The sequence below is a fragment of the Tauraco erythrolophus genome, chromosome 3, assembly GCF_009769465.1.
Source record: "Tauraco erythrolophus isolate bTauEry1 chromosome 3, bTauEry1.pri, whole genome shotgun sequence".
Classification (NCBI taxonomy): Eukaryota; Metazoa; Chordata; class Aves; order Musophagiformes; family Musophagidae; genus Tauraco; species Tauraco erythrolophus.
In genome coordinates this window covers 8,743,099-8,755,624 of record NC_141467.1, presented here as the reverse complement: position 1 = coordinate 8,755,624, position 12,526 = coordinate 8,743,099, and the positions used below count along the sequence as shown (strand labels likewise).

Below are 12,526 nucleotides of genomic sequence, written 5' to 3'. Positions count from 1 at the left end.
TGATGAAAATGCCCTGAAGACCTTTCCCTCCGACTATAAATGCAGTTTATCCAAATTAGCTGCTAACCTTTTTTCTTCTCTGACCTTTCCTGCCCCCTCCCTGCTCCATCTCGCCTCCCTCTGATGAGTCCCACCTCTCTCTAGAGTTCATTATTTTGAACAGCCTGTGCTGATACAAGCCAGTGGAAGTCAATTAAAGAAAAGATTGAACAGCAAGACATTTCCCAGTGAGGCACCAGTGAACAGAGAGTCTTAAGTTGCACCACGGCAGGAATTTAATGGGAGCAAAGATTTCAGATTATCGCATGGATTTTAAGAAACAGACACACCTCGTAATTTTGGTTGTCGATATTACAGCTATGAGATTTTTAGTTCTGGAGATAGACCTCCAGGAAAAATTAGCTATTGACAGTGGGGGATAGGAAGCAGTAAACAGCTCTGGAGAACGGGGAGCATGATGCTATTTGAGACAAGAGAAAGTAGGAAAAGTAGAGTTTTATTCCTCTTCGCAAGTGATTTGTAACGTGTTGTGTTAATCCCGGCTACGACTCTCTCTCTGTAATGGAAGTCCTCAGGGGGAGTTCAGGCTTGTGTTAATTGCCTTGGTGCTCGGCCAAATTCACCGCGGTTCAGAGAGGATAAATTCTTAGCAGTAATTCCTGGGGCCCCAGAATTACCTCCTCGTGGAGGGGACCCACCTGCACCACTTCTCCCAGAGGGCCTCTGCGCATTAATATTCCTGGAATGGGCCTGTGGGCAGAGACCAGTGCTCAGGGAAATCCCCTCCTAATCCACATGTCCCTCGACTCAAAGCCAGCTGCTCGGTGGGCGCCGAGGGGCAGGGAGAGGGAGCACGGGGCGGCTTGCGTGTGCACAACCCATCCATGGGCATCTCAGGTGACAGGCAAGCACGCTTCACCTCTCCTTCCTTGGGCAGGAGGGACATGAGCTACGGAGAGACTGTACCAAACGGCATTTGCCTCCTTTGAATGGCAGCTATTCCCTATCCCCAGTTAATTTGGAGTTAGATGAGTCTGAGAGGATGAAAAGTGCTTAAAGGGGCAGCTCGCTATAGGTCACCTGATTTTTTAAATTTTTTTTTTAGAAATTGCCTGTCCAGATGATGAATTCAACTGGATATTTATTGCTGACTTTAATAAGGCATCTAGACCTAGCAAGGTAATCTTACTTATTGCAGCATGTCATGTTACAACTTATCATCATAATACTGTAACAAAATGTCAGCGCTGAAGGAATTTTAAGAACAGCTTTTTAATGGATGAAGAAGTGAGTTGTCCCCTTGGAGATGGAACGACACCACCAAAAAAATCGAGGACAGTAGCAGTTTCTATAGTGCAAGGTCAGAAGTCTTTTCAGTGGCTTCTGCAGAACCTCCTTCCTTTCTCATTACCAACTACCCATGGTTACAGGGAGGCCACGTGGCGTACTTTGAATGTTGAATTCACCCCGTGGGCATGTGTGTGCATGAAACCTCAGTGCAAACAGAAAGGTCTGCTGGGCAAAACGCTTGCCGTGCTCAATTAAACTTCTCCTTGATCTGAGGTTTAAAATCCTTTGGTAATAAGACTTCAGCACAAATCGACAGAAGGAGTCTGCCACTCTGCTGTAGACACAGCGACACATCTGGGACACGCTTACGAAAGGCAGAGCTGGGGAAAAACAACAATTTCTGCAGGATTCACTAGGCAGTTGGCGTTTCTAGTTGTTATCTATCCACTTGCACGCTTTATTCACGTCTTTCCTCTAGTGACTTCTGAGCTTTTATGACAGTATATTTAGCAGGTGACAGCAACATTTGTCATTGGTCCAGGCCTCTGGTTCTTCCATTAAAATCACAGTGTGTCACTAGAACCATTTACAACAGTTTAAAAAGATGATCAAAACCAAAGAGTGCTAACTCATGTTGCTACCAACCTCACAAATGTGGAGGAGAAAAATCTTTACTAGGGAAGAAGCCAAAAAAGGCTACAAGGAACATGACTGGGAGGAGGGGTGTGAACATTAAAGAGCTGACTGCCAGGGGCTCAGACCGACACTGCTCTCGCCGTTGTTCTTACTTGAAAGTGCAACCAAGACAAAGAAGGAAATCTCAGCTAAGACTGCTGAGGTTTCAGGGAGCAGACACTGCTGCGATGCTAGAGCAGCCTGGGCGTTGTAGTTTAGCAAGTAGCGGTGGCCTCTGCCAGCATCAGACAATTCGTGTGCTTTGTACCTTTCCTACAAAACAGCGGAGGATGGGAACCGCACAGCGATAACGCCGACTGGGTGAGCAAGCTTCCGTCTCTCAGGCAGCAGATTGGGTACGAGTAGCTTTGCTTTTTATGTGTTACAGCCGTTCATCAAATGGCATCAAGCTTTGGGTTGGATTCCTGTACCTGTTTACCTTTCAACGTAGAGGGAAATCGAAAGCCTGGTAAAACGGCGTTCCTAGCCTTTGTCCCATGAAACATCTGCAGTGCAATTAGGATCTCTTCTTTCAGGCAGTGCTACGAGGGAATGCAAGACCATCCCTGCCCTTCTTGTCAAGAATTTAAGCAAGTGTTTAAAAAAATGATATTATCACTCTCTGGGCTGCATGCTTAGCTCCTGCAGACAACAGCAGTATCCCTCTGTTAGTGATGGAGAACTCTGCTGATTTACATGAGCTAAGACCTGGGATTTTTAACCATAAAATAAAACAATCCAGCGCGCTGATTGTAACCTTTGCATGGATATTTAGAGCCTTGTCCTTGTCATTATTTATACCGTGATCACATAGGTCAAAAAGACTAAGCCACCTAAAAGCATACAGGAAGGGGTTGGTGCTGCTTCACGAGCATGTGAATTTTTAAGGGGCTTTCTCTACCTCTGCAAATAGGAAATAAGTCAGTGGAGAAATAAAGTTTATCTGCAATAACAGGATGTACTGTTGGCTACGTATATTGGGGCATCTGTAGACATTGATGCCAGCTGCGAAACTGAATGTGTGTATCTGAAATGACTGTTCTTCCGTTTTAAAAGTAAAGTACTTTCAAACAGGAGGAAAACCAAACCCAAACTGTGCTGTTTTGTTCATCCTTCCCTTCCAATAAGTTTTTTGCACTGTACACCATTTTGCGAGTACTTGTTTCTATTTAATTATTTTAAATGCCCCAAATGACAATCCCCCTCTCCAGAAAAAGTTTATTTCCCAATTTAATGCTTTTTTTTTAGGTGGAATTTTCAAATGCAATCAGCACTGTTTTTAACTTTGCTCTCTCTTCGTAATGGCTGCAGAAGCCATTACATTTACAGGGAGCATGGTTAGACCAACGCCACGCTCTGTATCCTTCGCTGTTCAAAGCTCCTTCTGTTACAAAGACTGGATCTTCCTTTGTCTCGTTTCAAAATGTTACCAGCAATCGCCTGCAAAGCAGTTCCCTTCACTGTCTGTGGACTTACACCCTGTAACATTAGTGATTTCTTTTAAAGATTTCTTTTAAGGCTTGTTTCACACTCTACTTTTGAAAATGGTGCTGAGGAAAAGGAGCAAGGTGGAAAACTGCAGTAGGGAGAAAGTTACAGTAGTGTCATAATAGGATTGAAGTTGCTTCTCACCTTACGTGTTAATCTTCTCTTTATCTCTCGTTTTTCCTCTTGCTCCTCCTGCTCATTCCGGGCTGTAAAAGATTTACAAGGATTTCAGGCTGTGGACTCATCAGGCATGCACAGTATGCAACAAAATAAGCCTCTCCATCAGTATATTAATGTTTCAGGACCTCTCTGATGCACAGCAGGTCCCTCTGGGGCCGGTGAACTTCTTCGATCTGTAGCTACTGCACTTCTTCACAGACTTCATAAAACATCTACAGCCTCCCTCCTTTCCCTGTGTTGGCATCTCTTCATGCACGTCACCTTCTGGAAGGGCCAGGCAGCCAGCCAGCTCTTCAGAAACTGTTATCTCCCTGCCCACAGGCCTGATGGCCTCAGGGGGTTCAGCTATGATACGGTTGGATTCTGTGAGGCTGCAAGGTCAATGGTTGGAAAAGAAACACATGCAATTTTTTTTTTTTTTCCTCAGCTGCAGAATAATTTCTCTGCAGCTACTCTTTGGAGAGAATGGAAGCAAAACTCAGAGCAGGGATACCGGGCAAAATCTGCAACTTCCCATACTGAGCAGAGGAAGGACAGAGTGTCCTTCCATCATAAGCTTTCACAGCATCGTACTAGAGTGTAAAAGCACATCCTAGGGCACTCCACTTTCAACATTAAGCCAAAAGAACATGTTACAAGTACTTAGGAGGGCAAGCCTCAACCATTATCCCTCAAGAGGACAATAAAACTTGAGTATACTAACTCTTCAACTTAGGAACAGGCTGCCATGCATGTCTTTCCACTGAACTTTACTGAAAGTCACTAAAAGCCCAGGTTTCTAGGTACTCAGCTCCTCAATCAGTTAGGATCCCTTTCCACTGCTTCGTTGATGGCTGAATTGCTCCTCACTCCAATCACGCCTGCGCTAAGAGATGAGAGCGAACACAACTCATCAGCTTTTCCAACAAGTACCCCGTGGCCCTGGTGTGATCCGGTTTTCACTCAGACAGGAGTAACTGTCTGCAGGGGAAATCATGGACCTCAAAGGCCAGCTTGGGATAGGGGGCTTGATTTAAATTATCCAGCTTTGGACTGAATTAATTCAAAATTGGACCTTCCCCACGCAGAAACAAGACCTGAAGTTCAGCGAGCACAGCAGCCTCTGAGCAGGTGAGGAGGGCTAGGCTGGAAGCCAAGTTTCTTGCTGCTCAGGACAGTAGAGCTGACAGGTCTATCACAACTGCTCACTGACTTCAGCAGGACTGGGAGATCTCTGCCAAAGTGGACAAAGAGCCAGTCAATGTTATGATGTTTTACAATGCGCTTCTGATCTTTAAATGCCATTTTACCAAAAATAATGCTTGCATCTTCAGGAGGAAGGAAACTAATACTGGAGTAAAAAGAACACAAGACAGCAGGGAGTCACAAATGGCTTTTTAAATGGAATACCCCCACTGATAAATACATTTTCCTTTTTTCAGTGGTTCCTGTCCCTACTGGCCTGGATTTTCTTCCAGCAATCGCTCCTCTAGCAATTTTGTTCTTTCCTTTGTGTCTCAAATTTGGAGGAGCTGGTCCTGCAAATGCCAACTCGCAAAAGGACAGCCACTAATAAATCCGTGTGAGATTAAGCCAGAGAGACACAGTGCTGAAGGGAGCTCACACAGAGTCAGGGTAGAGCTGCAAGCAGCCAAGGAGTTATGTATAAAACTTAGTTATGGCCATCCAGTTTTGTACTTGGCATACTATGTCTTTCTTTTCTCTTTACTTCTCAGCCCAGCCACCCACCTTCGGAGACGGCCAGGCAGGCTGAAGACCTCGGTCAGGTAAAAGCTGGGAATTAGGAATACATTCTCCTCTGAAAGTGACTTTGGTTTAGCTATTTCTTTGAAGTTAATTAAGTCGTGACAATCTTGTGAAGCTACAAAACTGCTGCTTTATTTTATCTTATGTGTTCAGGAGATGCTCTGTTTCTTGAGACCTCTGTGTGTCAGGGTGGATGGATGTGGATGCGATTTTCAAGCTGGATTTCCGTGCCAGTGTGAAATGTCCCCCAGTACAGTCTGGAACCCTCAGAGCCTACCTAATCATCATTTTTGTGAGGAATTTATGCAACCCTGAACGTGTCAGGCTGACAATTGAACTACTTGTACCCATCTGAGAAGTGGCACGGGGGTGGTGCATGAGCAGGATTGAGGCATCCTTCCTCATAAACCTGGCCAGCAAGTGAGAACTGCAGAAAGTGTTAATTTTCTTTAGTCTTCACACTAACCCTGCAGGTCTGGGCTCCTCTCATTACATGCATTTGACTTACATGTCAGTGCATGGGGTATACCTCAGTGAAGGACCCTTCAAGCACCAGCAGCCCTGTTCTCCGATTCTTTGCTGTGGCTGCTGTAATCTTGCTGTTGCTACCAGCAAGCAGTGGAACTCGTGCAATGGACTCTTTGGTCTTGTAATTCACCAAAGATGACCACCTTGTAATTATTGCAGCAGCATGGAGCTAGGAAGTGATCACTTTGTATAAAGACTAGCTGTCCAACCACACTTTGCCTTACTTTTTCCCATCAGGATGGGAACATCATGGTACCAGACATGACATTTGCGTCAAGGAGATTTCAGCTTTAACCGCAGAGGAAATCCTATTTAGTCTGCTTGGGAGCTTGCTGGGTTTTCTTTTTGTGTGTGTGCTCTGAACTGGGCTTTTGAAAATTGCTTAACCTGCTTATGCAGAGAATTTACACTCTTCGTTATTGCTTCCTATGTCTCTTTTTCTCTAGGCTCCATTATATTTATTATAATTTGCCTTCTCAGAAGGCTAGGGAAAGGACAAAAAGTGATGTACAAACCAGACACTATTTATATTTACTTGTTTAAGGGTGGAGCATTTTTAGGCTTTTTTTTTTTTTAATTATGTAACTATTTTGTTTGTTCCTTTCCCGCTGTGCTTCACCAAAAGTTGGAATGCCTTGGAAATACCACATTACTTTTTCCTCTAATTATGAAGTTGTCTGTCTACCAGGACACACATGTTTTGGGGCAGATCTGTGCTTAGGAACCAAGCTACAAAAACTCCATTTAGGAAATATAATTCTGGATTCAGAGTAATATTTTCAAGCACGTCCATGTCATTTAAGAACCTTTAATCAATTCAAAAAGAAAATAATGTGACTCAGGGGACAATTCCTCTGAAATGTAAGACATCTTCAGGTCTCTACGTGACTGCTGCGCTTGGCAATGTGACCTTTAGGAATCTCTGCAAGGCACCCAGTGTTGGAGATGCTGCAGCTCTGCTGATGCTCGTTCAAACACTGCTGCCAAAGCAGCTGCCCAAGACTCCCACCTCCCCCAGCCACTCTCACCAGTGCCAGGGTGGTGTTTACTGGTCACGCACCAGTGCCAGGTGGTGCATGACACATGTTGGGTCATGCTGGTGGCAAGTCCTGGGATGACAACATGAGCTGCCCAGAGAATTGGTCTCTGTCCCTCCTCGCCTGGGCCTGGCATCAGTCACATCGCAGGTTCCCCCTCCTCCAGCTGTTCTGCTCCCCCTCCATGAGACAATCAATCACATCTGGATGTGCCACCTATTTCCCCAGTTTCTGCCCCTGACCTTCGCCAGCTGCCAGGTATGGGAGTTAGGAGTAGACAGTAGGAGCACAGCTATCAAAAGAGGGTTGACCCCTAACAAACGGCTTTCCTGGCAGCCTTGGGCTCACCCACGCCACTCTGCTGTCCGGGCTTTTCTCCTCTTGGCATTGACAATGGTGTCTCTCTCTTTCTCTTTGTCTGCAACATGTAGTAACATGAACAGATTAGAAAGCTCTGCTGAGCGGTAACGCTATCATTGACTTACTAGGAATTTGATTTTGAAGTATTTAATCAATCAATTCTGCTAATTTTCAGAGAATTAATCTTCTGCTACCACATTTTTATGGTTCTATACAATGCAGTTAATTGAACAAGAGAAAGTAAATTATGGACCTACCTAAGGGGACACGATGGTGTTTTAAGGTACCGTTTAGGAATACTTCTTTCTGTAGTAATTTTTGATATTTCTCTGGAATGATGGATTTACTAACTTAAAAAGGGAAGAACTTGCTTCTTTTCTTTTCCGTATCTAACAACAATTAGATACACAGCTTTTTTTTTTTTTTAAATATTCAAACTACTTCAATGTGAGTAAAGAAACTGTCCTTTTTTTTCTATTAATTCATGAGATTACAAGATTCATGCTAGACTGAGTCCTGATTCCCTTGAAGCTGGTGGCAATGTATCTACTAACTTAACTCAGATCAGGTCCTCTAAATGGTATTTTGTACCTTTAAAATATCATTTCACAATTTAAGGATCTACCAGGAAGTTTTTGGCTGATTTAAAGGAAGAGTTTCAGGGGAATATTTCAGGGGAATAATGCTGAGTCACACTGGTTTCTTTTTTTAACTAAATAAAGGCTCCACCTAGTCGAGGTTGCTGTGAAGATTTTTGGGAACACTAATCAAGCCATGTCCTGATGTCTTTGCTAACTTGTAACAGAATGCTCATCTCTCTGTAAGAGCCACATAAAGGCTTTTCAGAATGACCGACCCCCTGTTTGGAACTGGACTTGAAAAAGAGATTCAGCATCTGTTTTTTTTCCCTCATAGACTGTTCATTCTTGTGAATTTACTAACTCTGATTTTAAAGAATTGTTTCTGCAGCTCTAGATGTTGCTATAGACTTGCACGCTTATTTGCATTTATGATGCACTTTATTGTAATTAATGGTGCAAGTACAGAACAGTTTATGTTTCATAAGAAAACCACCCGATATGTATCTAAACTAACCCAAACTAGCTGGTTTATGGTTAAACTTCAGCAGTATCAGGACTTACGTTTCAGAATGTTCCTCTGCTCCAATTCTTCAGCAGTCGGCCTCTGGCTCAGTCGTCTGCGGAAAAAGTCCAAGATCAGTTTTTGGACCATATCACATTCTCCTCAATTCTCTGTCTTGAAGAGTTATTTTGGGGTGTGAAAGGCAGAGCAGAAAGCACTGACACTGCTCCATTATGTACTCGGTACACGCGGACCATGCGTGACACAGACCATGCTTCTCTTTCGCCGTTTCCTCTGTTTTCAACTCACGAAAGACAAAATACGTTATGTCATCTCAGGCACGACTCTCCCACCCCTGCCCCAGGCAGAGCTGCTGAAAGCTAAGCCACACAGATGTCTCCACTTAATTTCCTTCCTCCCGTGCCTGCTTCCCAACTCGTGCAAGTATTCCTCGCCGAGACCCTGCCGCCCCTCTTGCTGCCCTCTCGCAGCCTCCTGACTGCGCCCCGTTCGGTCAGGAACACACGGACAGCCCACAGAAAAAACAACGGATGGTTTGGCAGCGCCGAGGGCAGAACAATAGCAGCCCCCCTCCTCCTCCTCCGGACCCTTGCTTCCCTCCTCCTCGTGTGGCTTTTATTAAACCTTATGTTGAAGGATCGGCGTGACTTGCTAGTCAACCTGTACGTAACAGGGTGGCAACAAACGCAATCTAATGAAAAATGGGGACCCCGAGTGGGCGAATGGTCTGAATATTCAGAATACAAAGCAAAGGAGAGAAGCACAAAGGGGTCTTTGGAAAACAAAGTAAACCAGGGAGATGACATCAGAAGTCAACACTGCTGGGCCTCCTCATACTCTCCTCCTCAGTCAATGGGAGTTTTGTCAACGCTGCCAGTGACAGGACAGAGCCTCCTCTTCCTTCAGACGTGGTCATTCAGAAATGTTCCCAACTTAGGGGTCTCAGTCTCTGCCAGTTGGCTCATCAGTTCCCATGTGAGGTACTGGGAACTGATAAGAAACATGATATGAATGCTGGCTGCACGTCTTCTTCTGGGATGACCGCTTTCCCTGACCCGGGGCACAGAAGCTCAACTGAAGCGGGGCTCTCTCCTCCAGGCTGGATGAGGGACATCTGACAATGGCTCCTCCCAACACAGGGGCTGAGCCACTGCTCAGAGAAGCACACACATCCCCAGCCTCCTCCAGAGCCAGGAGCTCACCTGTGCGCCAGTTCCACACCCCTGCCCCTCACATGGTGTGCACGGGGTAGGTAGGAGCCCACCCCTTATGCTGGCTGTGTGAAGGCAGAAGTGCTACAGGCATCTGCCTTCATATAGCCCAGAAGTGATACCAGCCATACGTCCCTTGGGGTCGCTTTACCATGAAAACACAACAGCAGAACATGGCCCTATTCCAGTGGAGAATTTGGAGTCATTAGCTTTGTCTCTTTCCCATGGCACATCGAACATTTATCTCCTTGGAAAAGTGTTGAAAGGGACAGAAACTCATCCTTAATTCAGAAACAATATCTGCAAAATACTCTGAAGACAGAAAGTGCTATTGAAGTGCGTGCTATTACTGTCTTTAAGATACAGTAGCTGTTGCTAATGGGAGATTTCACCTCAGGATTATGAAGCAATTAAAACAACTTTATTTCTAGGAGCACACAAGAATCAAGGAGGAAAAAGTTGCTGCTCTTAGCCCCACCACGTGTGTCTGCAGGAATTGAGTTATACAATGTTTTTAATCCACCGCACCGTGATACTTTTCAGGAGGATGCATCAGAGGGATGTGAAGGACCAGACTCCAGCCATCCAGTGTGTGGCTGCTTCTACAGAAACAAACATCACACAACAAGTAAAAGGAGAAATTAGTCTGAAGAGAATGCTCCCGAAAAGGTTCTCCCTTTTCCAAGAAAACAGGGATTGAAAGACTCAGCTAACAGTTCTGTCAAGAACAGTTCACAGTGGAGCGTTTCTAACAAAAGGCAGAAGTTTTATCTATCGACGAGGCAATTTACAAAAAGGACCAAGTCTTCCACGTGTTTACTGAGGCACCTGCCATGAAGCAGATGAATTTAAGCAAAGCTTTCACTTCACTCTGTCATTGCTTCCACAAAAGAGGATAGAGATTTCCTCCAAGTACGCCCTTGGTATTACATGCACCCTCTACTCCTGGGCTACTCAGAGACTTATAGACCGTGGGATTCTTCCCCACGCTGCCTTGTAGAGCTCCTAGTGAAAGCCAGCCAGGAATACCTGTGACCTGTGCTCCTCTTTGACAGTGAAATTATTTTATGGATCACATAATCCACCCTTTTCAGGCTGCAGTGTTCTCCCGCCTAAATGGTGACCATCATTTTCAAGCGATGCACTCACATGGCAGAACAAGCCATGATACTTTTGATAGATACAGTCTGGAGATCCGAAACTGTCTGCATTCATGGGTTGTTGATCGCTTCTGGACTCTTACAAAGCCAAGAATTTTTAATAGCAGGTCCTAAGCAGCACGAAAGATAAGGTACCCTTGTAGTGTAACAAAACCATGAGCAGTCAGTGCAAGTGGTTAAACACATCTGGAGGATAAAGAACGTAATGAATGGAAGCTGCAGAGGTGCCTGGCCTCTAGTACCAATGTCTGCTTTCATCTGCATGAACTGCTGCTACATCCCCATTTCCATCATCCTTTACGACTGATTGAGCTCCTGCTCCCTTGTTGTGAGTCGCTCCTTGATGAGCTTCGCAAACAAACCCAGCCCCTTCCCCAGCCCTTCCCTTCCAAGCTCTCACAGTTACTTATTTTCTTGGTCTCTTGCTCTTTTCATTTCATTTCTTGTCTTGATGCCACAGTGACTTCTGTCCCCAAACTATCTTTGGGCTTTACAAACAACCCCACCAGCTCCTCAGGACAGCTTCTTTTTAGTCCTTTTTTCTTGCCTCTTAACTTCTAGGTTTGCCAGATGTTGAGGCAGATGTTAACGTTACCATTTTTAAAAATCTTGATACTAGTTACTGATCCCGTAAATCAAGAAACATAAGCAGCTATTGCTTTGTTACCATGGCTGCAAAGATACCGGGTTTTTCCCACCAAATTTCAGTATACCATCTCCAGTGTGCCACTCCGATCTTGGCAAACACCAGGCGTGATGCCTCCCTTCTTCCTCCTTCCCTCCTGTGCTGCCCAGAATAAAATAATACTAATGAAGCCCACCTAGCTTGCAGAGGTTGATTTCAGCGGTTTGATTGCTGGATTGCTGCTGTGCCTTATTACATTTAACATCGCAGGGGCTGCATGAGGCTGTCAAGAGGCCAGAGGTCAGGAAACAAGTGTCTCATTAGCAGCACAATCAGAATAAACAGGAGAAAACAGAGGTGAGGAAGGAGCTTGGTGCAACAGCAAAGAACAGATCTGCTTAGGAAAACTGTAAGAATCGAGTGGGATGTGCGGTGCTGCTGTTGATCAGAAAGGTAACTCCGGCTGTTTCATGGAGCTGTAGGAAAAGGCAAGCAGGGTGTAAAGAGTAACAATCTTTAACAGCACTTTCCGTGTCTAAAATCTCTCGTGTGAATATCCTTGACCTTCAGTTGTGCCATCCATGCAGTTTTGCAATAAGCTTCAGGCATTCAAGGGGATGGGAAAGTTTGGGGTTTTTTTTTGTAACTTGTGCTTTGCAACGTATTGCCTGTTTTAAACTTCCTAGGGTTTTGCAATATTGTTAACAGTGGTTTTGCAAATGACTGACAAAGGTTTTCCTACAAAGAAAACCTTGCTAAGATTTATGGTGACATAAAGAAAGCTTTGCTAGGATTTCACTGAAAAAGTAATATCCAAATGAGATTGTCAGTGAGAAATGAAACAGTTTGCTCACATGTACAAAGATAAACTTGACAGCAAACCAATTTTCTGAATTAATTCCCTGCATGATCAAAATGCACCACACTCCTGGTGCTGGAACTATACAACGAGAGCATAAGGACATTGTGTGGTGGGGTTTTTTTGTTTGTTATTTTGGATTTGCTCTGGCTGGGCACAGCACATCATGGTGGATGAGTAAGAGTTTGGGGGCAGGAGGGACTATTGTACAAAATCAATTGCTGTACACTCAAAGTATTGGCTGGTGCAGGTGTATCTCTTCA

The 12,526-nt window shown here is 44.7% G+C and overlaps 1 protein-coding gene across 1 annotated transcript in view; it reads right to left on the bottom strand.

Annotated features, from left to right (window-relative positions):
• The window catches only part of PHACTR1 (phosphatase and actin regulator 1), a 323,506-nt gene that overhangs the window by 15,340 nt on the left and 295,640 nt on the right, over window positions 1–12,526 (bottom strand). Inside the window, exons 11-12 of the mRNA XM_086608443.1 lie at window positions 8,447–8,502; window positions 3,598–3,659 (exon numbers count right to left, since the gene is read on the bottom strand). Coding sequence (XP_086464569.1) covers window positions 3,598–3,659; window positions 8,447–8,502 — 118 coding nt within the window. The remainder of the gene's footprint in view (window positions 1–3,597; window positions 3,660–8,446; window positions 8,503–12,526) is intronic.